Source organism: Fistularia commersonii, chromosome 20 (assembly GCF_037954325.1).
Source record: "Fistularia commersonii isolate RoL2024-O1a breed Wild chromosome 20, RoL_Fcom_v1.0, whole genome shotgun sequence".
NCBI lineage: Eukaryota > Metazoa > Chordata > Actinopteri > Syngnathiformes > Fistulariidae > Fistularia > Fistularia commersonii.
In genome coordinates this window covers 13508530-13533283 of record NC_141303.1, presented here as the reverse complement: position 1 = coordinate 13533283, position 24754 = coordinate 13508530, and the positions used below count along the sequence as shown (strand labels likewise).

The following is a 24754-nucleotide window of genomic DNA, read 5'->3' as shown; positions in this document are numbered from 1 at the left end:
TCAGGGTTGGTTGCTCTGTCAGTGTGAGGGACTTCAAGGCGAGCTGGAGAAGTGGCGAGGTCTTCCTGGCCATCCTATGTTCCCTCAGACCTCAGCTGGTCGATTACGCCCGAATCCCCGAGAGAAGTAACCGTGACAACCTGGAGGAAGCATTTCACCTGGCCGAGAAGGAGCTCCACATTCCCCGCCTGCTGGACCCCCAGGGTGAGGCGATTGAAACGCGATCTAGGATGTTTTACAGTAACCTTAATAACCGCCAAAGGCTGTTAGTTAAAAGGGGTTTAGAAGTTTCTGTGTGACAATAAAACCTCTCCCGCTTAGACGTTGATGTTCAAGACCCAGATGAGAAGTCCATCATGACTTATGTGGCTCAGTTTCTGCAGTACTCCAACGATACGCCGGGAAGCGAAGAGCATGAGCAGGTTGGCAGTCATATCTTTCGATGAATTTATTTGGACCGCTGTGTCAGGACAACTTGTAAAAGAGAAAAAATATAGAGCTATAGTTGCTCAGGGAATTGCATTCTACATGTAATGTTCCACTTCATTTTAAGATGTTGCAATTCAAGGAGGAGAATTTTAAGTTCTGTTTAGATTGGACACGTTACGACTCCTTGGCCCCTTATTCCTTTTCATTATTAATGGTGTCTGGTTTGAAAGCCAAACGCTCTTCCACAAATCAAACTCTCCTTTCTGTTCCTTTCCTCCAACTCTCTCCATCATGCACTCTTCGGCCCGTGCAGCTTTTTCCTTCTCCTCAATCCACTTGTTTCCTGCCTGTGACCTTGTCTGCTAGCTCCACTCCGGTGATGGCTGTATCGCCACTCCACCAGGTAAACCACACACAGCGGGTAATGTAGCCCATCTTTCGATGTTGTTTGTTTCTGAAATACTGAATAAAATGCTGAAAACGTGCTGAATAATAATTTCATTGTTTTTTTTGTAACAGTCTGGATCAGAACTTTTCTGATTTCTGAAGATATTATTAAATTATAATCATATGATTTAACCCTCGTGCCATCTTAACATTGTGTTTACTCCCCTTGTCCTACGGGTCAAAAATGACCCATAAGACAATCTTTGTACCAGGGTGGTGTACAGCCCACATGGAAACATAAACAAAAAAGAAGTATAATTTTTTCTAATTATGGGGTCTCTTTAGTAAATGTCATAAAATTTTAAGTCGGAAAAAAATAGGTTAAGGTGTTTTTTCTACAGCTAAACATGGTAGTGGGTGACTTTTGACCCGCAAGACAACACAAGGGTTAGGTCACTTCTGACTTCATTCCTTTGGTGACTGAATTGCACTTTTTGTAAGTTGTTTTGGATAAAAGCGTCTGCCAAATGACTGTAATGTAATAACTTGATTTGTATTTTTCTCATCGGACAATTTTGCAAAGTAGTGGAAAGAATTGTGCTGATTTGTTCACAAGTTTAATCTTAATATTTAGGCCTCCCCGAGTGAGAGAGCACAAGACGTGCGCTGTTGGTTGCAGCAAGCCTACCAGGAGCTTTCAGAAACATGGGCAGCAATGGATAAATCAAGCTATGCAGAGAAATATCAGGTGAGGCGTGGCACAAAAATGCAAAGATGATGCACACATTTGTGAGGGAAAAACAGGAACTACCACTTTGCGTGCTGCATTAGGTGTTTGAAAGCTTTGTCGACTCTTTTGGAGAGAAAAGAAGGCCGGTTATGACTCTGCTGGCGGCTGTGAGACGCTGCCCGGAGCTGACCCAAGAGCAGCAAGCCCTCAAATCGGCTTGGGATTGTCTGCAGGAGGAGGTAAGAGTCCAACTGGGGAAGTGGATCAATCATTCACATGACTTATACTTCATTCTATTTATCTTGAAAATCATTTGGAAAAAATCCAAACCTGGAAACGTATTATATTTCGCTCTATTTGTCACCTTTCAGCTCCAGAGATGTAAAGCGGACCTGGAGCTGAGTCTGCCGCCTCCCCTGGTCTCAGTTCTTACGTGGGCTCGGTGTGCAGAAGCAGCACTGGCAGCCGATGGGGAGACGGGGGAGAACCACGCAGCTGCCGCGAAAAAAGCGAGATCCCAACAAGATGCGCTCAAGGTTTAGTTTAAAGATTTGTTCTTTAATCAGACAAATACCCAACTTGATCAGTATCATTTGGTAATTATAGGATGAAATACATTTTACGAGCTCAGTGAGTATTGAAAAGTTGTACAAATAACTGAACGACAGCACCGCGGCAACAATAATTTATATTCTCCATTAAACTTTTTTCCATAAACTATAGTAATTCTCATCATATCTCTTGTACCCTCAGATTAAAGGATAAACCCAGCTAAAACTAAGACCGTACAGTACAACATCCCTGGAGGAGATACTCCCTCCATAAAGTTTATTATCATTCTTATTATTTTTTATCTGTAATTCATATTAAAGTGGGTCAGTAAATATGTGAAAGTCACTAGTATTTATTCTAATAAATCTCCTTTTGCGTCTTTTTTTTTTTTTTCCAGGCTGTATGTAGAGAGATGAGCCATCAGACCAATGTCCTTGACACTTTCCAGAACTCTGATGACTCTGGAAATGTAATTGTCCCTCATGAAAAGCTTGCAGAAATTAAAAGACAGTATGTTATCAAGACATCTTTTACAAAGAATATTCCCAGATCTGGCTTAAAATCATAATAAAAAAAAAAAATGTCAATATATCTTCCGAAAAAAAGGTTTACTCATATCCGGGTGACAGCCAAGTATCAAGGGATCAAGTTGGAATACCGGGAATGCCATCACACCCTGCTAGACCTTCTGGGCAGCATCAGCGCTAAAGTCCGTTCCTGGAGAGCTCCCTACGCATCTCAGGAAATTGCGTGTCAGCATCTCCACGACTGGCATGTGAGTCCCCAGGAAAAGACTGGATAGTCAAAACTTTTTCCTGCCTTTATCGATAATGTTAGGTGGAGTAAAAAAAAAAAAATAGGCACTGAAATGTATGGATGCCACGGACAAATACAATCCGTGCTTTTGTTCAGTTTTGTTGAGAACCTGCATATGATGGTGTGTGTTGGCTTTCCAGGAAGCAGTGGAGAACCAAAGTCTGCTTTTGATTTTGATGGACACCCTTCAAAATTTAAAGGAGAAGGCTGCTGCGTATACCAGCAAAGCTGCTCTCGGTAGGATTTGATTGTCTCTTAAAAACACGACTGTATATCTCAGTCGTTTCAAACTTTTGCCCTACTCAGACTATCCCCTTTCTCCAACCGCCCCGTAGCTGAGGACTCCCAGCTTATTTCCTGCCAAGTGAGGGAAGCGGAAAGAGAAGCTGCGCTGGTCATGCAGGATGTGACGGCTGCGAGGGAGAGCATGGAGAAAGCGGTCTCTGCATGGGAGACGTACAACGGCTGCCTCACGTCTCTGCACACATGGCTGGCGGAGCAGACACAGGCAACCACTGGGGAAACGGCAGTAATGTTCACTCTCACCGTCCCAAGTGTCATAAAATAAATAAATGAACATTTCGAGAGGCAGTAGATTGAAGAGACCTATCCTTTTTTTTTTTTTTTGGCTTTTAAACACGTAGGATGTGAGTGTCTTGGCCTCATGTCAGGCACAGTTGAACAAGGCGGGGAACCTGCTCATCGAAGTGATGGAACCCGCGGCCAGCTTCGCTTTGACCCGGCAACTAAGCCAGGTCAACATGCGCTGGGCGGAACACATGAAGAGGACAGTATTTGTAAGTAGCCGTTTCATAGCTGATTGCCACAACATTGATTCACTATCAAAACAAAGAGGGTTGCCGATGGTGAAGTGTGTATTTTACAGGACATACCGCCCGCTCCCAGTGCTGGTCCACCACAGCATCAGATGGCAAACTCCCTGGTCCAGGAAGCCAGCTGCCTGCTGAGACACCCGCCGGAGGTGGCCTCCAGCCCACTGAGGGCTCACAGCCTGAAATTAAAGGTTTTGCATATTTCTAAAGATAGATATGCAATTAAACAATGCCGTGGTTGTCTTTGAAACAATAAACCTTACAATTTTTTTCCTGCTTTTCAGTCTCTCAGTAAAAAAATGTTGGAGGTGGATGTATCATCCAATAGCCTCTATCCAGAGAAAGAAATATTCATAATCCTCCAAGAGGTATTTCAATGTAAAATCCCTATGAATGTCAGTGGCGCTGTCCTGCGGTCACAGCTGTTAGAAAAAAACAAATGTATTTTAAAATGTGTTTATCACATTACCCTTCCCCCATGGAGAGATATGTTTTACGTGTTGTGCTGTGACAAAGTGCTAATCGCTTTTCTACATATGGCAGATGCTTGCTGGAGCAGAGCGGACCTGTGAGGATCTGCAGCCAGCTGCAGCCAGGCTGGAGGCCCGCTTGGCTGAACTGGACCGGTGGAACAGAGAGGCGCTGGACTGTTACCATCACCTAAAGGAAAAAGAGCAGGGAGGACTCTCTCCGCAGGAGCCTTTTACACAAGTTGGTAAAAATGTGCTTCGCAGCTTCGTTTCATTTCACTTGGTGTAAAAATTGCAACGAATGACAACGGCAAGTTACAAATTGTCCCCCTTCGTAAAATAATCGCTCGAGTCATTGTTGTCAAGCTTTTCAAAAAACTGAGCAAAATGTTGAAAAGAGATGTCCAAAAATGACATTTATTTAAGATGATGATATATATGCCTGGATGTGTATCTGTACATGCATATGTGTGCATAAAGCTTTGTGCAGTCTGTGTGTCCGTATCGATGTCTATGTACATATCTGTGTCTACGTCTATGGTCTGGTATGCTTATATGTTTACATTTTTTTCATTTTAGCATTTGATCTCTGGTGGCCTGCAGCTGCAAAACCAGGTTCTCGTGGAGGGACGGAATTTACAAGACCTTGCAGAGCGCCTCCAGAAAACCTCTCCCTTCCAATACCTCAGTGCCACTGGCCTGCAGGGCAGGATCTCAAAGACAGTCTCTCACTGCAAGGTGAGTTATCCAACTTTTCAGCTCTTCAGTTGCTTAGCAGACTTATGTGAAAATGTGTTTTGTATATATTTTTTTTTTGCTTTCCTAGGAGATCCTGGAAATGTTTTGCTTACTTGGATTAAGACATGTTGTTGAAGCTCCAGGCGAGCGGCTGCCTTTGGAAATGATCCGTCCGGGAGAGAAGCGGACACAGAAAGGAACCCCGGTTGCTGCGAGAACGAAACATGTAGACGAGGTCGGGAGAGTAAATCGGCAAAAGCCCGCCCATTTTGTGACCGCAAACTTTGTCTCGCCTCAGTCTGTAAAATCAGAAAAGACAGAAGTTTCGATTGCATTTCAAAGACAAGATTCTGTCGAGGCAAAATCACCAAAAATTCCTCCGCCCTCAACATCCATGATCTGTGGCATCCAAGAGAATGTTGAAGACACGTCGAAAGCACGCACATTCCGTTATAAACCTGGAAAAGGAGAGCAACAAAGAACCCTGCAAAGTGCGACAACGTCCCCAGTGCCGCCCCTTTTGGACGCCAGCGAGGTCTACTCGAAAGCTCAGCTGATGGCAAGGAGCCGGCTGGGAAAAGCCAGGTTTCGTCTCCAGGAACGCATCCAACAAGCAATGGAGTTGTCTGGGACCAAAGAGATTTCTGAGGTTCTGAGGTCGAAGAAGGAGCAGGTACGGTTTCTCTGACAGATATGAAGCCAGTTAGGATGTCACAGATTTCTATGATACACCCCTTTATCCCTACATCACTTTTACAAACCTTTCATCTCTCATTTTTCCAATAAATTACATATTTGAACAGAATATGGTTATTTGCTACATGAGTAAAAGTCAAGGTTGTGTGTTTTACATTTGTTTTCTTATATGTTATTGATTGAGTTTGGGTCTTCTTATTTTTATGCTCCTATTTCCTTGTACATAGAAACGTTTGTCAAACACACACACACACACATGTTTGCCCAGCTATGCGTCCTTCTGTGCAGAGAGCTTTAAGGATTCTGCAACCAGCCATTTTTGAGGAATTCCTGGTGGCGCTGAATGGTTTTAGGGCCTTCTGCTCCGGACCGCTGCTCCAGGACTTGACGATCCTCTCTGACTCACTCAGAAAGCAGTGGGAGGTAAAGCTGCCATTTTCCATACCTAAAACTAAGTTTATTTTTTTTATTTACATATATTCAACTGTAGGGAGGTATGTTTCACGTAAACACGTGTTCATGTTGTGAAAAAAATGACCAGAAAATGGTCAATTTGATTTTTTTTTTTTATGCATATATTTTTGGATTATTTTGATATTTTATGTTTTGTTCAATCTCAATCAGGATGGGGGTGGGGCACCCAACCTTTTTATAGAATATGCTTAAAACCTTTCTTCTTAAAAGAGCTTATAGCTTTGAGCTTGGATCTGTCCGAGGTTTCTGGCCAATTGAAGGCAATTTTTCCTCACTGCTTTCGCCAGTTGCTTGCTCACGGGGGTTCTGTAAATCCTTTTAAAGAGTGTGGTTCAAACTTGCTCATTGTGGAAAGTGTCATCAGATGACTGTTCTGATTTGGTACTATAGAAATAACTGACTCGGCGTCAATTTTCTGTTTTGTTTTTCCTCGCCTAGGATGTCCACACGGATATGGCAGTCTCTGTTCCGATGTTATGGTTTCAAATAACCAAAAACAGTTCACTTCTGTCATGGAATCTAAAATACATGATAGCTGCATTACTCGCGAAGCCACTGACCAAACTGACCATGCAAATATACTGCTCAAAAAAATAAAGGGAACACTTGAACAACACAATTCAATCACACTTCAGTGAAATCATAGTGTCCACTCAGGAAGATTCATGAGATTCATTTTGACTTGTTTTAAGGACATTACATCAAAGTTGGATCAGCCTGGAGTTTGTTTTTACACTTTAATTTTGAGTGTGATTCCTAATCCAGACCTCCATGAGTTGATACAATTGATTTCCATTGATCATTTTTGTGTGATTTTGTTTTCAGCACATTCAACTGTGTAAAGAGCAAAGTATTTCATAAGAATATTTCATTCATTTAGATCTAGGATGTGTTTTTTTAAGTGTTCCCTTTATTTTTTTGAGCAGTGTATATTGCTATAGCAACTGCTTCTTTTAGCTTTTTAATACAATGTCAGCATGTTGGTGTATGGAGATATGAGTCAGCCCAGTAAGATGCTTATAATGTGATTCTCCTAACTTTTCCTCCCAGGCCCTTGCAACAGGAACTCCACCCATTGCTGAAGCGCTCAAGGACATGTATGAAACACTTTGGCTGCAAAAATCTCTTTGCCCTCTGACGGGTCAACAGCAGGAGGTGAATGAAGCCCAGGGCTGGAGGGATTCAGCAAACCAGAGCAGCAGGTGAGATAAGGGGCCACTGTGACCTGCGCAGGTTTCTTTTATTTATTTTATTAATCAGGTTTTTTTTTTATCCAAGTTATTTTGCACCAGTGAAATATTTTGACTTCATTTCAACATTGTTCAGCCCATATTTTTGTATGGGAATGATTGGTAAGATTTGTAGTTTTTTTTTTTTTAGTTGTATTTCCATCCATCCATCCATCCGTCTTCTCGCGTTCATCCGGAGTCGGGTCGCGGGAGCAGCAGCTGGAGCAGTGAGGCCAAGACCTCCCTCTGCCCCGCCACATGGTCCAGCTCCTCTGTGGGGACCCCAAGGCGAGACATACTCTCTCCAGCGTGTCCTGGGTCTTCCCCGTGGTCTCCTCCCAGATGGACATGCCCGGAATATCTCCCCTTGGAGGCGTCCAGGAGGCATCCTGACCAGATGCCCGAGCCACCTCATCTGGCTCCTCTCTATGCCGAGGAGCAGGGACTCTTCTCCGAGCTCCCCCCGGAAGACGAGACTAATTTCGGCTGCTTGAAACTGGAATCTTGTTCTCCCTGTCATGACCCATAGCTCATGACCATAAGTGAGGGTGGAAACGTAGATCGCCGCTAAATTGAGAGCTTTGCCTTTTTGCTCAGCTCCCTCTTCACCCCGACAGACCGATACAGGGTCTGCGTCGCTGCAGATGCCGCACCAATCCGATGTTGATCTCCCGCTCCACCCTTCCCTCACTCATGCACAAGACCCCGAGACACTTGAACTCCTCCACATGGGGCAGCACCTCAGCCTAACCCCCTTGGCCCTTCCTGAGCCCAGGGGAAGAGGGACCCATGTCATTCCTTTGGGCAGTGCCCCGTCGAGCCCTATCGGTAAAGACCCGGCCACCAGGCGCCTACCACCGAGCCCGTCCCCGGGCCTTGCTCCAGAGGGGGGCCCCAGTGACCTGCGACCGGGCAAGGGAAAACTGGATCCAATGACTGTTTCCTTCATGAGAGGCCTTCTGAGCCACTCTTTGTCTGGTCCCTCAATTGGGACCTGTTCGCCTTGGGTGACCCTTCCGGGGGCATTGAGCCCCCCGACAACATAGCTCCCAGGATCACTGGGATTCGCAATATCTTTAAGTAAGAAAAATACGAGACCGCTTTTGCTGGATGAAAGCTTCGTAATCCCACAAATAGATTACTGAAAGGTTAATGTGATTGCTGACTGTAACTGAGTGACCCACAGCATTTCTTATCTCAACAGGGGACTGGAGTTCCAAGCAAACCCCCCAGGGAGAAAGACTCTCACGCCGTCCAAGCAAGATCTAAGGGTAAAACAAACCCATGATGGGACAAAGCAAGCCCCCTCATGTGTGGCTGACACTGCATCACGGCACGATGCACCTCAGCTGGAAGGTCAAGACGTCCTGCCAGAGAGTAGAAGACAAAAGATGACGAATCAAGACCCCGCTGGAGCGAGAGAGAAGCCTACAGTTCAAGACAGAGAGCAGCCGGTCAAAGCCCGTCTGTTGTGCTCTACAGAAGGGGCTCAGCAGCGACAAGCTCATATCCTGGTATGAGAGAGATCTTCTCTTTTCCTCTATTTGGGTCGGGGTGACTGTTGGCAAGAGCTGGTTTCTAAGCATTTACATTTTATGTCTCGGAGTGGCATGATAACTTTTGGTATCATAGACCGACTTTCAAAATTTGACTCAAAAACATGACCGTTTTTCTTCACAATACCGTAATCACAAATGTAATTACTGCAATGTGAAACGTTCTATAAGCAGTATTTGTTCATTATCTGAAGCCCTTATCCTGTACTCAGGGTCTTCACACACTGCATTTAAAGTTGTTTTAGTTATATTGCTAATCATCTGAAAAATCTAAATGACACACAAACCTAACTCATGACTGATTTATACATTACAAATACCATATTTTGAAAGAGAGGGCACTCAGCTCTACCTAAAGATACTCAAAGATGCCCTTATAATTTTAATACATTTGAAGTACATCTCCTCTGTACAGAAAATTCGGTTTTACGAGATATCTCTTTATAACCACAGACATAAAGTAAGCATCTGAGAGGTTATTTGACATGCATTATTATTTGAAGAAAATAAATGAATAAAATTTTTAAAGAGTTTGTAAATAAGTTTTTTTTTTTATTGTTATTGTAAAAGGCCAACTAGGGACAAGAGTTGAAAATGCCCCCAAATCAATGAAAATGGCAATGACATTTGAATGGAATAATGACAGAAAGAATGCATTTTGAAAGGCCTCAAAGACAAAATAAAATTGTAAATGATTTTTATGAATAATACCACTTCTGTATTAGAAAATCCTTTTTTAAAGTAAACATAACTCAATAAAATAGCACAGAGATTTTTCTTCAGCTCCCTTAGTTCTGCTCCTTTTCTTTCATTCTCTTTGTCCGCCTAACCATATTTTGCTTTAGAGCTGATCCGTCTTATTGCTCAATAAATAAGTATGAAAGTTTTTGCAAGAAGGCTTTGATATTTTACCACATAGGCAGAATGGCCGCTACAGTTACACAGAATACTATGTTACTTTCATAGCACTGTAGCATTCTGTGCAAATTGCCAGTCTATTGAAATACATATCTAATGGTCTTGAGAAGACAATGAAATTTGTAATTTTCACCATTTTATGTCACCCTCCCTCTTTGAAAAAAATGGACATCTCCGGTCAACAGAGGACATTTGGTAACAATTGTAATTATCCGATACTCAGTAAAGGGATGGGGTAGCTGCTATGTTTTCATGTCGCTTATTCCACCATTAACTATGAGATTCTCTTTTCTTTCAGACCGTTGTCAAGTGTGATGCAGTGGAGATCAAGCAGGAAGTAGAGTGGACAGTCATCCCAGAGACAGGTGACCCGCCACAGGCAACGTCGTCCTCTGACCAGGAAGTACCAGAGAGGTATGGGTATAATGACAATTATGCTTTTCCTAAATAACTGCGGAGCAGAGAACACCGGCAGGCTACTCAGGCCAGATACTTGACCGGATTCAGGGTCACAATCCGGCTAACTTAATCATGATACACACTGTGCCTCAATGCATTTTCGCGATACAGACTGCAAAAAAAATAAAGAGGATGTTTCAGTTGACATATTCAATCGAGGAAATTACGCCGATCAAAACAGATGCTTTTCTGTCATTGTGTTCTTAATGGAAAAAAAATATCTAAAATAAGTTTCCGGTGTTTGAATCAGCGCGGCATCTGTGAAGAAACTGATGGTGGGTACGGCTGATCGGACGGCACTGATCGCGGAAAACCTGGATCGGATCATCAGGGAGCCTGTGGAGGTCTCCTCCTTGACCTTAGAGCATTCTGGGCTGATCGCAGACTTAAAGGTATGTCTCTGGTGAAGCGACTGACATTTGAATTCATAATGATTCGTGTTAAAAAGAACATGCATATGTTTTCCATTACTTAGGAGATAAGTGATGATCTGCAGTCCGAAATGAAAAACCTATCGGAGCAAAGCGGCGAAGAGGAAAAACCAGGGCCGGACGCCACATCTGTGTCGTCTCCCAGCCAGGCTCACCACAGTGGCCGCTGTCCTCTTGTGCAGCGGCCGGAGAGGGTTCAGGCGGCCGCCCGCTCTCTGGATGGTTTCCTGGCCGCAGCGAGGGAGGTTAAGGCAGAAACTCTTCAACCGCCGCCAAACCGGGTCCCCGGCGGGCGGCAAAATGAGGCGGAGCGGGAGCTGGAGAGACTCCCTTGGCTCACGGTGGCGCGGCGCAGGTTGCGGACCGCTCTGCAACAATCAGAATATGCCGACGGTGCTTTAAAAGCGGCGGGAGTGACTCTGAGTGCGGGTGGCGGTGGAGCTGTGCGGTGCTGGGATCTGGCCACGTCCCTGTCTCAGGAGGTTGCAGATATGGAAAATGAGATGATTAGTGTCAGGGTCGGGGAAGACAACCAAAGGATGAAAATGACAGAGCGCGGGGAGAAGCGTCCAATAGGAACGTTTTTGAGCGAGATGAAGGTGGATTCCCAGCCGGGGGACCCAACATATGAGAAACCTCTGATCGGGATGGAGGAGGAGTCAGAACCACGTGCAAAAAGGAGAGCGGAGGATAACTCAAAAACACAGAGGGAGGAAGATCTCAAGGCTCATACCTGGTTATCTGAGGGTGATGCGATGGTCGCCATGCACTTGAGAGGCATGGGCAGCCACGTCAAGAGCGAGAGAATAAAAGGAAACTCAGCCCGGAGGAGACTGGCCTTGATCGGAGCACTGACAGAAATACAACGAGCAGCTGAACAACTCTGCTTACAGGAGGCCACCCTGCCTGCGCTGCACCAGAGGTATTACTCTGACCCCGGGTCCGAAGGCAAATTATCTTTGTGTCCGCAGCAGGTGGGCCGACCCTTTCTATGTGGCGTTTGAACGTTCTTCCCTCGCTTACCCGGGTTCTCCCACAGAGAACTGGGAAGTTCAGGTTGTCCTCCCTATCCAATGCGGTGTCCAAGGCGAGATTTTATATAGGTTTTATATGTTTTTCAAACGCTTGCAAAGAAATCGAAGAGCTTTTTTTTTTTTACCATTGCCATTCATTTATAAGATAACATGTCACCCAATTTTCATACAATGAAGAAGAATCTGAAATACAATATAAGTACCCCTTAAGTACTCCAGGTACTGATCGGATCAGCTGGAGGAGTAGGAGGTGTGTGTGTGTGTGGGTGGGGGCATTATTGTGTATAATAAAGGCTCTCTTTGCACCATCTATATGCTATTCCTATATTACTACATTTTGGTAGGCCTATAGTCATCGGGGTTACACAATGAATAAAATGAATATTAATTATGAACAAAAAAATCCTGACTTTGTCTGCTAAAACTGACATTGATAACAGATGATGTCAGGTTTTTCGGTAGTCTCAGTGACTCCTGCAGGTGACCCAGAACTCCAGCGACTGTTATACCGTTCGCAGGAAACACGCCTTGACAGAGCTGGAAAGCCAACTGGCCGATCACCTCTACGAGCTGCAGAACATCAGCGGGAATCCTGATGAACTTCAAAGTGGAGAAGTAGAAGCGGGGGAGGAGGCAAGAAAAGCTGTGACCAAACGGTAAGAGAGACATTTCAAGGTGTCACCCCCCCCAAACTGAGAATTTTACATCTCTGTGTGTCAAAACCCAGGCTGGATCAGTGTGGTGAGTTGACGGAGCTTCTGAAGCGGTTTCAGAGCACTTTTTCTGAGATGAGCCGAGCACTGCAGAGGGCAGAGAGAAGCATCAGTGAGAAGGCCTCCTACATGGGTAGAGACAACTTGCTGCAACGGCACACCGAGGTATAAAACACATTTTGATAGCATCCGAAAAAGAAATCCAGGTTGCTATAGTGGATACAGTCGCAAAAATCAATCAAAGCTCCAATTTGGTTTCTATGCCAACTTTCCGTTTGTGTGTGATGGGCTGATATTCCAGATGCAGAAGACAAAGGCAGAGCTAAGCGGTCTGGGGGCCGGCGTAGAGCAGGTACGCAGCATCGGCCGGCAACTTCTCTCACACTTCCGTCGGATCCCTGTTTGCGCCGTCATCCCATTTGAAGGGGAAGCAGACGCTCTGATGGACCGCTGGTTGGATGTGAGCTATTCACTTCACGATATCGTATTTGTCTATTTGAAAAATAATGTTTTGTTTTTTTTTTTTTTTCAAATGAAAAAAGTAAGAAACCACAAGTGTAAAATTAAAAAAAAAAAAGGACCTGTTATATCATTGTGCTATTACCGGTACATCAAGTAGAGTTTTGTTAAGGTAAGTGACGATTTAAGATGTAGATATTTTTTATGCATTAAACCCAATATTTCGAATGTATCTCTTTCCTCGCCTTTTTTCGTCATTTTTGATTCTCTGTAAATTTAACCCTCTCAGACGCTCACAGTAATTTCCAGGACTATTGTTCCAGATCTCCGAGAGAGTAGAATGTCATGCGGAAACCCTGCATCTGGGCCTGTCCCTGTGGGATGGGGCCTTGCAGCTGGGGTGCGAGGTAAACAGCTCGGTCAACAGTAAACTAGCAAAGTTCGCTCAGTCTCCATCCCTTCAGAGTGAGGAAAACATAGAGTCTTTGCAGGTGACAGCCATGTGTGGCATTGACAACCTTGGGGAAAACCCTGCAGTTCTACAACGAATTTTTAAAATCAATGTAATTGCTTCCCCTCATTCCTTTAGAATGAGATTTCTGCCCAAGAGGAGAATATGGAGCGTTTCCAGCGAAAAAGCAGTGAAATTCAAGCTCTTCTTCAGAGTGCAGAGCCCCCTCTTGAGCTGCAGGTTCAGTATTAAACTCAGTTTTACTTTTCCAGTATTAAACTACAAATATGGAAGCATACAGAGATTTTTTTTTTTTTGGGTGTAATATTCATTTTGGCAGCAGGGATGCGCCAAAACCTAATTTTCCTAAGGGTGTAAATCATGGATGGATTTTAATTTTTCGATCTTTTTCTTTTTGAAGGTAAAAAAAAAAAATAAACTGCCCAATTTTCAGCTGTATGTATTGCCTATCGTGTTGCAGACTTTCCATTGAACAGATGTATTTTTTTAAATGAATTAAAAAAATATCAGCGCCAAAATGAGTTTCTTTCCAAAATGCCTAAAATACTTCCCAGTCAAGTAATTCATGATATTTTCTTTTTATTTACTCATGTTTTTTTTTTTTTTTAGTCCTTTCAATCTCATGAAAGCAAAAATAATTGCACTTTTAGGGTTTCTTTTGGATCACAATTTATTCTGCTATTTGTCAGAGGCCAATTTTTCTATCCGTAAACATCATGGATCATGCTCAAAAGCTACAGCGTGGAGGGCATTTAACCTTGTCAGAATATGCTAAATTAATAATTGGTTTACTTTATTTGTGACATTTATTTAATAAGATAGATTACTCTTGTGTGTAGAGTTGTCCTGTTTGACTTGATCCCTCTCTAGGTGCTACAGACGCAGACAAGAAAGAAGATTGAGCAGCTTCGGCAGCTCCTTTCTGACAAAGAAGATACTTCCAGAATAATGTTGGCCCCTCAGGACCGAATAACTGACAGGACGACCGAATGCTGTCGCTCCCTTCAAAGAATTCAGGAATCCCTCCTTATGCTCAGAGGCTCGGACACCCGCGGTATCCTCACAAAACTCCAGGTTTGCACCTGAATAGTACAAACGGGACACTTACATGCTGTTAGCATAACAAATGATGCCAACACTGCAGAGACATAGGCACACACGGTAAAGGTATTTTTCAATAGCTACCAATGTCATATTTGAACTTGCTCTTTGGCAGGATCTGTATGCTGAGATGCAGACCCAGGAACAGCTGGCTGAGAGCCTGATGCAGGTCCTCAGGAGTCCTGAGGACCCACACAAGCTGTCTGCAGACAGGCTGCAGCTGCAACGGGAGGTCAGAGCCACACGACAGAAGTTCTCTGAGACGGAGGCGATAACAGAGACCTATATCCAGGAGCTGAGCGGGTAAGAGACGTCTTTCTCGGTGTTGTAAAGTTAATGCGAAGCCACTAGAATTCAGGGCCTTGTCTGACCAGCGATGTAGTTCTGTGAATTTACATCGACCACGTTCACTGTCACGAGTCCAAAAAGCAGAAAAAAAAGCAAACAACTTGATAGAAAACATTGCCCTGCAACTTTTGCTGAGTCGAATTAGTTATACGATTGCCCTCTGGGTTTAATAAGTAAGGCTTATTTCATCATCTTTCAGCGTCTGCAAACACATGATTTCATCTTGAAGGCAATGCATTCAAAATTATGTGCACATTCTGGGAGCCAGAGCAGACTTATTCTGCTTGAGAATTTTAAAAAGCGGCGGGACAAGTTCTGCTTGTTCTCCGCAGCGCTGTCCTTTTCTCGCTACGATGTCGCCACGGTGCGTGACTGATGTGTGTTTGTGTTTGGACGTGCCGATGCATCTGTGGGGCGTGTGTCACGCGCAGGATGCACAAAGGAGAAAGTGTCTTGCATGACTCAGCAAATACCTTGTCAGATTTATAAAAAAAAAAAAGTTGATATAAAATGTATGATGGCAGCGACACAGCTAACCTGTCCGGTAAGCAAACAGGGCTCGGCTCAAAAAAAAAAAAAAAAAAAAAAAAAAAAAGATCGGCCCATTTGAAAGAAGAAACCCTCGTGCAGGTTGAAAGTATCTGTGTTTCAGGCTGCAGGAAAGCGAGCCCTCGGAGCAGAGGGTAACAGCTGCGGAGGAGACAGTGGCGAAGAAAAAGAATCTTGTTCTCTTGCACGAGGAAGCGCCTCAACTCAGGTGACAGATATTCTCCTTGAATGTTTACTTTCTAACAAGGTATGGACATAAGCTAATCCTGTGAGGTTACCGCCCCTCACGTGAACTGTGACCCAAGAGGGTGCAAGGCAGTTATTTTGGATGGACATTTTTTTTCTTTTTTTTACCGTGCCACAGAATACATTTTAAAACGTGCAAAGAAAGCATATCAAAATGTGTGGAGTGTGTTGGGTCTTTTGTTTTCTGGGCGCTGTCGACAACTACAAACGTAGGAATTATGGGAGAATTTTGTATGGCATTCGCATAACACTTTCCTCATGTAAAATTTAGGATTAATTATGCATGTCATTTTTAGGATTATTTTTTTTAGATACATTGTAATTATACACATCATGCACAGAATCTGTCAAGGCAGAAACTAGGTTGTGATAGATAAATGTTTTGGGGTTATCACCTCATTTAACCCAATCAGAGTGAAATCAGAGAACCCCACCCAGCCGGTATTTTCTTTCCAAAGCAGTGCACTTGTAGAAGAAAGTGTCAAGACCGTGGAAAGCTATTGCAGCATCCAAAGCAGTGTGTTGGGCGGCTGCATGGAGGCGCGAGGCCGGAAGGCGGAGGACAGTCGGTCCGAGGAGCAGAGGAGACTGGCTCGATCTTCACCTGGTGGAGCCCAAAGGATCCAGAGTCCTGGGGAGCAGCGACGTCGCCGAGATAAAGTGAGAAATTTGCCCGAGTTGTTTTTGCCTCTCTTTTTATTCATTACATTGCATTTGGCAGACGCTTTTATCCAAAGCGACTTACAGTAGAGGACATAAGCACTGCAAATAACACTTGCAAATACAAGATGCACAGGAAATATACAGAACGGTAAGCTGGGTTGTTTGTTTTTTTTTCTCTTTAAGACAAAAAATGTACACACACGTACACACACACTGCATAGCCTAACTTGGTGCCGAACCTGATCTGGGGCAGCTCTAGCATCAGCGCAGTAAATAGTCCTGAAAGAGAAAAGTTTTTACCTGTTTCTTGAAGGTTGCGAGAGATGATGCTAGTCTTGTTGCTTCCGGAAGTTCGTTCCACCACTGAGGAAGTAGAACTGAGAACAGTTTTGCCTGAGATCGCTTAGAGCGAGCAAAAGGTACTGCTAGTTGGTTTGTATTAGAGGAACGCAGCTCCCTGCCAGAAACATAAGGTCTTACCATTTCGTTCACTGCTTTTGTCATTCGAGTTTAGCAATTTCCCATGGAACTCAAATGCAAAAAGAGATGGTCAATTAAACTTAATTTGTACGCAACTCACTCTCGGTCCGCGCAGCAACATATCAGCGAGTCGTTTATCTAACGAAAACGAAATTGTTGAAGGCGGCAAGAGGCAGATCCAAAGAGGTTGGAACGCATAGTGAGACGCTCACAACCCGGAGATTATATGCTGGCGGTGATCTGGAACAGGAAATCCAATCATTCCTAATTCAGATGAAAAAGATAGATTTCAAGATATCAATCCTGGGAAGATGAGAAATTTCTGTTCCCCTAAAGAGTTGGAATTTATCTCCACCTCTCAAAAGACAGGAGATGCAGTGATGGAGGAGGGAGAAAAGACCGAAGATGAGGCGGATGTTGAGAGTAAAGGGATTATGATCCTAAAAATACTGGGGAAAACATCACCTGAAAAAGAAAAAAAGGAAGGCGAGGCAGCCACCGAAGGTCAAGAGGGAAGGGTGAGTTTGAAGCTTGATTTTCTTCTTTCCCACTTTTCCCCGAATTGAACTTTCACCGTAAAAAAAAAAAAAAACATGTTGACTGTTAACCTCAACCAATCAGCATCATTGTCCTCTAAAACTAATGCAGATTGGCGGGATCACAGCTGACTCTTGATATGATTACAGTATTTAGAATTAATAAAAAATGTTGAAAGAGTGTAATAAAGTCAGTTCACATATGCAATTCTTTATTTAAATGGCTTAAATGAATGGTATCATTTTGATTTAAAAACAGTCATTGTATGCATCTCAAAATGTATTGGTATGTTGGTATTTAGCAGAACATTTAAATTCCACAAATTTTGCCACAAATGGCAAAATACACAAGTTATTGTTGTTTTATGTTATTTTTGACAAATCTACGGTCTCTCTAGGAATATCATTTGATAAACTATTGTTTTTATATAATGATGTTGACAGTTTCATCAATATGATGATTTGCGAAATTGCTGGCACATTCAAAGAAATGCAATATGATCGACTTGTATTCCGAACGACATTTTAAAAATCCTACATTTTAAAGGTTGAAGTGGATATTTTAAATAAATTTTTGTCTCAATCATTGTTCATTAAGTCACATTGAAGGGAAATCATCAAATAGTTGATGTTATGTGCTGTGAATGAAGTATAAACTAGAAAATATGGGTCTATAAAATACCACACTAAGAGAAAAAAGCTAACACATCAATTACATTAAACTACAGTACAGGCAAAGATAATGGGATTCATCTTCACCATTTCCATCAATCATGAAACATTCATGGAGAATTTATTCACCGCTGTGTTTTAAAGAGTTCATGGAACAATTCGAAAGCTCGTCACAAGAAGACCAAAACACATCAAATAAAATCAGCCACAAATGGTCTGTGCATGTCAGGACACATTTGGTCTTACAGAATAATTACTCCGGTTTTATGCGATGTTTTTTTTTTTTTTTCCACACCATTGACAAAGAGCTGACTCAAAAACACTGTGACTCACCAAATCTCTGGAACGAGCGTGTCTTGATGTGCGTACTAATTTTGTGTTGAAGGTTGTCTGTTTTTTTTCCCCAAACATTTATTGCATTTGAGTAATTTTTGATCTAAATGGGATATTCTCATTGTCTGGACCAACGAGTCGATGCAGTGCAGATTGCTCACATTTTTAACACAAAGCTCAACTTGCAATGCCCAGATTACTTATAATCTGAAGACAAACACTATTATAAAGTTCTATTGACAGGACAAGCTGTTCAAAAATATTTGTACAGGACAACCTGCTATTAGCAAGTAATAACAGCGTGCCTTCATCCTGCAAATTGCTGCTATTTGTTTTCCACCATTGAGAGCTAACTGGCCCAAATGCTTCCTTCTTTGTTTTCAACGAAATACCAAAAAATGAGTGGTCAATGGATTTCAGTAGAACATTTAAATACATTCAACTGGAATACATTCATTGATTTCTTATACCGCTAATACTAAACTCAGGTTCACAGTATGAGGGTTACGAGGAGCTCAAATAATTGGCCTCCAAATCCTGATAAACATAACTCAGGCTATTAATCTGAAGTGACCCCGACAAAATCATAGTGAGCTTTGAAAAAAAAAAAAAAAAATTTTTTCCAGACATAGGAGACAAATCAATGGCCAAAAAAAACGCTGAGTTGGCTCAGGTCGACAAGCGAACCAAATCACCCCCGTGGATTGACAGAAGTAGACCAATGTGTCGCGCAGGTTAGTTCCCCTGGTTGGTGCGAAACGTCGGCAAGGTGTTCATTGCAGAGTCCTCCTCCCTCAGGGCGTTCTGTTCCCTCCTACTCGGGTACATTCTTGTGTGAGCTGCACAGACTCGCCGGGCTGCCGCCAACATAGCTATATTTGCCGCCGCGGAGCAGGGGAAAGAACAGGAAGCTGGGTTATTATCTGACAAACATGGGATAATCGGTCTAAACCGCGCCGCCAACCCTGTCTTCGTGGTGCTCGGCCTCAGATCCAGGGGGCCGCTGAGCCTGGCGGGATGGCGGAGTCGTCGGCGCCCGATGGCGGGAGCGGAGGGTCAACATGTGAATCACCCGGACCTGGGACACGCAAACACCGGTTCACCATGCGTGACGTTCTTTCAGAAATCCAGAGCTTGGTGGAAAGAAGTAACATCATAAATGTGAGTAATAATCTGTCTCCTTTTAAATAGGGCATATTAAAATTGAATTGAAACAAAAACAGAATCCGCGCACAATATGCTCCATCTTGGGTTATTTCGCCGCTCATTATTATTATTATCGCACACAATATAGAAACACAGCTGTCGGTGAGGTTTGAGATTTCAAGGGTATGATGGCTAAAAATTGCTGAAAAAGTGCATGAGCTCATTTCTGAGTGTATGGAAGAGTGAGCAGATAAGTTTTGATTTGTGTATTTGTATTCCCATGGTAACCCAGATGGGTCCACAGGAAGAATCTGTTAGACACAGAGGTTTCCTGCTACCCTGTTAACTCTTAAGAGTTGACAGTCTGAAATAAGGCCAGCGCCACAACATCTCCCGGACTTTTGGAAACAGAATGTGACACTGAATAAATCAAGAATGAACATGGAAAATCAACCAACAATCCTTACCACTTGGGAAATAAATATTTCATAATTATGTTATCATATACTTCTGTGTGGTTCAGTATGATTGTCTCTTAATTCAGTCATTCCTAGTTAGGCTTCCAGCTTTCTGGAAGAAACTATTCCATATAATAGAATATTGTGAGTACAACAATATTAGTACATCTGAGTAAGATACAGTTTACTTAATCATTCCTTAGACGCGTTCTGGTTCTTTGTAAACAGCATCTACCCTCAATGTTTGTCCACCAATGGGTGAAGGAGGAAACTAGAGTAAGCGCTCAGAGTTAGATATAAAATTAAGATTATAATTGGAATGCTTGATAAGTATGTTTCTGATTCCAGTATTTGCTACTGCCAAAATAACCATAATAATCAAAAAGTTGATTGACTTGAAATTGCATGAACCTAATTTCCATCATTTTATTTTCATTTATCATATTATTCTTTTTTTTTTTTTTTTTTTTTTTTCTCCTGACAGAGGACGCCACATGTTGATTTGCACCGGTACCTGCAGTCATCTCCTGGCGAGACGGAGATCCGATTACAACGAACGGTCCAAAAAGTCCTGGCGTGTCGGTATCAGCCGGCACGGTTGGATGTCACAGCGATGGGCAAACAACTGGAGGAGGCAGAGGTGTGTAATATTAACTCCTTTTAGTAACTTAATGAGATGATGATGAGATGAGAACAACTTGATTTATCCCGAAGGAAATTGTTGTGCCAGAGTTTCAAGTAAAAACATAACAGTAATAGATAATAGTAGGAAGAATAAGAAATACAATGAAATATAAATTGTCTTAACTGTTAACTACAAAGATTTGAACATTCCCTGCGGCTGAGGGAAGAGGAATTAAATTAAATAATATCCACTATCAACTTTTGTAAAAGAATCACCTCGGATTTTTGTGTTATTTAATATTTTAATTCAAATGTACCAGTGATTCGCAGTCAAGGGAGTTCCACCTGTCATCATGAAAATTAAAAAAAAAAACCAACTAGTAGTGGTCATATAAAATAAATATTACTATTAGTCAACTGGTGATAGCACAGCGGACTTGGTGCCATTTCATCCCTGGTGAAAGTGAATCCAAATGAAAGATAGCTTTCGCTGTATTGCCTCAAGCTCACCGTCTTTTCTTTTTTTAAAATTTTTGTTCATCTCCATCACTGTCACTCGCTCGTCTTGCCGCGATCCCAAACCGCCGCTGTCGCGCGGCGCTAACTCTTAACATCGACCTCTATGACATCGCGTCACGGACGTGACACTCAACAATCTCTCACGGCGCACTAGTGCACACTGGTTGAAAATCACCCGGCTAAATCCCAAACCTCGATCTGTGTCATTCAGCTCAAGAAAATTCTCAAGTAGCTCCGAAAATAAAATAATCTCCTGTTTGAGCTCCCACATTCATTGATCCAATCATTCACATCAAGTATGTACCGATCTTCGGCGGGCCGTATTAAAAAAGACCAGCGGGGTATTTAGGTACTAAATACCAGGTACTAGGAGTTCTTACGATTGTAAATCTGAGCCCAAAGGAGTCAGTCCCTCACTAGCCATGCCATTAGAATGTACCGATGTCGCTAATCCATTTAATTAAGCCAAATTTTGAAATGCAGCATTTCCATAATTGCTTGTATTGTGTATACTGTAGGACCTCCAGCGCTCTGTGTTGGACCAAGTAGCAGTTAGCAATAACAACAGCTCCAGCAAAGTCGGGGACTCAAACGCCGTAGAGGGCATCGAAGAACAGAGGAGCACGGCTCTGCTCCACGCTTCGGTGACGGTCCAAGTGAAAGCAACACAGCTGGACCAGGTCAGAAAGTATCACGAACAGATGAAGGTCACCAAAGCGTTCCTGGATGTTCTGGCCTCGGAGAAGGAGAAAATGAGCCTGTGAGCGATCTGAGATTCAAAGCTCGTATTTTAATTTTTCAAAAAAAAACCCTATTCATTTAGTCATTCGGATTGTTTTGTCTATTTCCAGAAATTCTTTGGGAAGCAGCACCCTCCAGGCTGAAAAGCTCCGTGGCCTTTTATTGACCATGGAGCGGAAGGAAGATATGTTGCAAGAGCTCCTTGGCTTAAGCAGCCAGGTGTCCGTCCATCTGAGTGACGCCGAGAGCTCGGGCGCTCTTCTGGCTAAGCTCGGAGATGTCTTGGACGAATGGAGGCTTTTAGAGGGAAGCATCAAGCGAGCTCTCCGGCAGGCCTCCAACTCCGCCTCTCAGTCCTCAATTCTAATAAAAGAGGCCAAAGACCTTAAAGGTAAAATTGAGGCGATCCAGGAATCCATCAAGTCCTGCGGGACAACCCTGGACAAAAAGAAGACTTTGGAGCTGGTCTGTCTGACCACCAACCTAAAACTATATAAACAGCTTTATTTACACCTGCAATCCCAGTCAGACGCCCTCGTTCATTTTTCTCTCGGTCAGAGAGAGAATGACGAGGTGAAACTAAACCTCCAAGAATTGGAGTCCCTACTGAAATCCACTCAAGAACAGCTTGAATCCTCGACATCCAGCGCCGGTGGGTTTTCTTCAGCCAAGATATACAAGCGATTCCAAGACCTGATCATCCGGGCCAAGCAAGCAGAGAACCATTTCTCGATTGGGAAAAAACTGTCCCTTTTCCCAGAGGAGGCTCGTCTCCAGATCGCAGAGATGAAGACATTCCAGACCGATATTTTGACCCGGAGGACCAAGATACGAGCCGAACTCGAGGAAATGAAAGCTTTAGCTTCCGACATGGACGACGAAGACCACGACCAAGTGTTGAGGACGGTAGAAGTCCTCTACGACACCATCACCGAAAGCTTGAATCGTGTTCTCGACACGATGAAGAAAAACCTGCAACAGAGGGAGAAATTGTTGGGCCGGCTGGCCGAGGCGGATGCCTGGCTGGCAGAAATGCACGCTCAAAGAGATCCCTGCACACATGTGGAGAATGTCTCGACAGCCGACACCGGTAAGCTCGAGAGTGAGCTAAAGATTCATCAGTTAGCCACTTTCGAGATAGAGAAACAGTTACGTTTCGTTAAGGAAATGGAACAGAGGAGTAAAGAAACAGCGGTAGGCCTGAGCCCGGGAGAGAGTCGCTACATTGTCAACAGGGTGTCAGGCCTTTGGACGGAGTTGGACGGATTACTGGCACACGAGAAAGCGACCAGTTGGGAACTGGAGGAGCTCATCCATGAGCGCACCTCGTCTGATGAGGAACTATCCGGCATCCAGGGTAGCCTAAAGCAAATCTCCTCTCAATTGGAGCGGCAAAGTTTCCCTTTAAGACGGGAAAGCCTTTCGAAACTGACGCTTTTGAAGCATATGCTAATGGAGCATCAGTGTCAAGTACAAGAGATCCAACACTGCCAGGAGGCCAAGCGAAGCGCTCTGTTGTGCACCATCGGGGAGCTGCAAGACCGGTGCAAAGCTCTTAGTATCCATGCCTTTGAGCAAGACAAATATCTGCACCTCAGGGAGCAAATGAACGACTCCAGAGACGTCGCCAGACGGCAAATCCGGAGTGCAAGAGAGGAAACGCTGGGCGCAGATGAACGCTTCAGACTACATCAAGCACTCCTGGTTGAGCTTCCTTTGGTCAAGACACAGTGTCAAGAAGCAGCAGACCAGTTGGAGGTGATCGCTCCGGAGCTGTACCCTTCAGAGCTTAATTCAGAGAGGCAGAGCATTCGTCGCACTGTGGAAACTTTAATTTCCTGGGAGCAATCCGTCACCGACGACATCAAGACGCTGGAAGCAGAGCTTCTGCCAGGTATGCGCTTTTCCTCCGAGTTTCCTACCCTCGTGGAGTTTTTACAAAGCGCAAGACAAGAGTTACGAAACGCCGAACCCGTCGGGCCGGATGAAAAAGCCGTCGACATTGCCCTGCAAAGGTGTTGGGTCATTTGGAGAAATATGGAGTCCAGGATACGCGTTTTAAGAGCCTTGGGGGTCAAAGAAAAGAAGGACATGAAAATCTACAGTGAACTGCAATCGCTGGAAGATGCTGTAATGCATGAGTGTCACTCACATATGGTGAGTCCGAATAATTTCAATCATAACACTTCTGAGTAATTTATTAATTACGTTTTTTGTTTTTTTTTTCCTTTTTCAAAATCACGTCACGTGTACTCAACAGGAAAGTTTATCCAAGGCCAGAGAATCCTTGAAGGATTATCAGTGGGCGGCTCAGGGAGCCATAGGGTTCCTTCTCAACGCGGAAGCTACCTTTTTGTCGGGTGGATTTCCAGACTGCACCGAGGAGCAAAGACAGACGCAGCAGGCTATAAAAGCGCTAGAAGACGGTTTTCAAGCTCACATCTGCCACCTGGCTGAACTCGTGCCTCGAGAAACCCGCCTGTCCCCTCCGAAGACTCAGCAGCTGCACATCGGCGTCCTCAGCCGGCTGCTGGTGGGGCGAGCCATGCTGGAGGCCCAGGCCCAGCTCAGGCTCGAGTGCCTGCAGAGGTAGTGGCCGCTTTCCGCACGCCCGCAAACTCCAAACTTTATAAAATGAGATTATTTTGTATTTATCCGCAGCTGCGAGATCAGACAGAAAAGCCACAAGCGCCGTCACGAGGACATCCAGCAGCAGCTGTCTGGATTTGAGGCCAAGCTTTCAGAATGCGCCGCGGAGCACGTGACGTCCTACGATAAAGGCGTTTCCCAACACAAAAGAGCAAAGGTGGGATCGAGCGGGTCGCTCACCTGACGATTCGGTGGATCGTCTCCGATGATTTTGACGGTTGATTATACGATCGCGACTTTTTAATTCCTCTCCATTCAGCCGCCGGCAACCATGAAAACCTATCTTTAACCTA

The 24754-nt window shown here is 43.8% G+C and overlaps 4 protein-coding genes and 2 long non-coding RNA genes across 6 annotated transcripts in view; all 6 read left to right on the top strand.

Moving 5' to 3' along the window:
- The first annotated feature begins 124 nt into the window (after window positions 1–124).
- LOC147223019 (uncharacterized) lies at window positions 125–1516 on the top strand. Its single transcript, XR_015107706.1, has 4 exons — window positions 125–204; window positions 322–422; window positions 743–832; window positions 1451–1516. It is a non-coding gene; the product is annotated as an uncharacterized LOC147223019 (long non-coding RNA).
- Window positions 1517–1922: 406 nt separating this feature from the next.
- LOC147223018 (uncharacterized) lies at window positions 1923–2804 on the top strand. The gene is made up of 3 exons (XR_015107676.1): window positions 1923–2082; window positions 2496–2608; window positions 2705–2804. It is a non-coding gene; the product is annotated as an uncharacterized LOC147223018 (long non-coding RNA).
- A 1038-nt stretch (window positions 2805–3842) lies between these two features.
- LOC147223017 (uncharacterized) lies at window positions 3843–10279 on the top strand. The gene is made up of 8 exons (XM_086167615.1): window positions 3843–3938; window positions 4291–4458; window positions 4797–4955; window positions 5044–5628; window positions 5940–6074; window positions 7176–7327; window positions 8559–8868; window positions 10127–10279. Exons 1-8 carry the CDS (start codon window positions 3843–3845, stop codon window positions 10277–10279), a joined length of 1758 nt encoding a protein of 585 aa, XP_086023741.1.
- Window positions 10280–10999: 720 nt separating this feature from the next.
- Window positions 11000–13518, top strand: LOC147223016 (nesprin-2-like). Its single transcript, XM_086167614.1, has 6 exons — window positions 11000–11640; window positions 12271–12408; window positions 12480–12630; window positions 12767–12925; window positions 13248–13389; window positions 13514–13518. Exons 1-6 carry the CDS (start codon window positions 11210–11212, stop codon window positions 13516–13518), a joined length of 1026 nt encoding a protein of 341 aa, XP_086023740.1. The 5' UTR covers window positions 11000–11209.
- Window positions 12834–14805, top strand: LOC147223015 (uncharacterized). Its single transcript, XM_086167430.1, has 3 exons — window positions 12834–13615; window positions 14267–14470; window positions 14613–14805. Exons 1-3 carry the CDS (start codon window positions 13541–13543, stop codon window positions 14802–14804), a joined length of 471 nt encoding a protein of 156 aa, XP_086023556.1. The 5' UTR covers window positions 12834–13540; the 3' UTR covers window position 14805.
- A 9-nt stretch (window positions 14806–14814) lies between these two features.
- Window positions 14815–24754, top strand: part of LOC147223014 (nesprin-2-like) — a 60096-nt gene continuing 50156 nt past the window's right edge. Inside the window, exons 1-9 of the mRNA XM_086167428.1 lie at window positions 14815–15602; window positions 16099–16300; window positions 17149–17301; window positions 19315–19485; window positions 20413–20568; window positions 21590–21831; window positions 21923–23969; window positions 24073–24401; window positions 24474–24618. Of these exons, the coding sequence (XP_086023554.1) occupies window positions 16175–16300; window positions 17149–17301; window positions 19315–19485; window positions 20413–20568; window positions 21590–21831; window positions 21923–23969; window positions 24073–24401; window positions 24474–24618 (3369 nt within the window). The 5' untranslated portion in view covers window positions 14815–15602; window positions 16099–16174. The remainder of the gene's footprint in view (window positions 15603–16098; window positions 16301–17148; window positions 17302–19314; window positions 19486–20412; window positions 20569–21589; window positions 21832–21922; window positions 23970–24072; window positions 24402–24473; window positions 24619–24754) is intronic.

What these genes read in the sequence shown, in the direction of transcription:
- LOC147223017 (XM_086167615.1), top strand. Translation starts at nt 3,843, where the DNA reads ATGGCAAACTCCCTGGTCCAGGAAGCCAGCTGCCTGCTGAGACACCCG. An exon ending in CGCAGGAGCCTTTTACACAA is followed by an intron (nt 4,459 to 4,796) that starts GTTGGTAAAAAT and finishes TTTTCATTTTAG; the next exon opens with CATTTGATCTCTGGTGGCCT. An exon ending in TGAGGTCGAAGAAGGAGCAG is followed by an intron (nt 5,629 to 5,939) that starts GTACGGTTTCTC and finishes CCTTCTGTGCAG; the next exon opens with AGAGCTTTAAGGATTCTGCA.
- LOC147223016 (XM_086167614.1), top strand. Translation starts at nt 11,210, where the DNA reads ATGGAAAATGAGATGATTAGTGTCAGGGTCGGGGAAGACAACCAAAGG. An exon ending in CTGCCTGCGCTGCACCAGAG is followed by an intron (nt 11,641 to 12,270) that starts GTATTACTCTGA and finishes TACCGTTCGCAG; the next exon opens with GAAACACGCCTTGACAGAGC. An exon ending in TGCTGCAACGGCACACCGAG is followed by an intron (nt 12,631 to 12,766) that starts GTATAAAACACA and finishes CTGATATTCCAG; the next exon opens with ATGCAGAAGACAAAGGCAGA.
- LOC147223015 (XM_086167430.1), top strand. Translation starts at nt 13,541, where the DNA reads ATGGAGCGTTTCCAGCGAAAAAGCAGTGAAATTCAAGCTCTTCTTCAG. An exon ending in AGCCCCCTCTTGAGCTGCAG is followed by an intron (nt 13,616 to 14,266) that starts GTTCAGTATTAA and finishes ATCCCTCTCTAG; the next exon opens with GTGCTACAGACGCAGACAAG. An exon ending in GTATCCTCACAAAACTCCAG is followed by an intron (nt 14,471 to 14,612) that starts GTTTGCACCTGA and finishes GCTCTTTGGCAG; the next exon opens with GATCTGTATGCTGAGATGCA.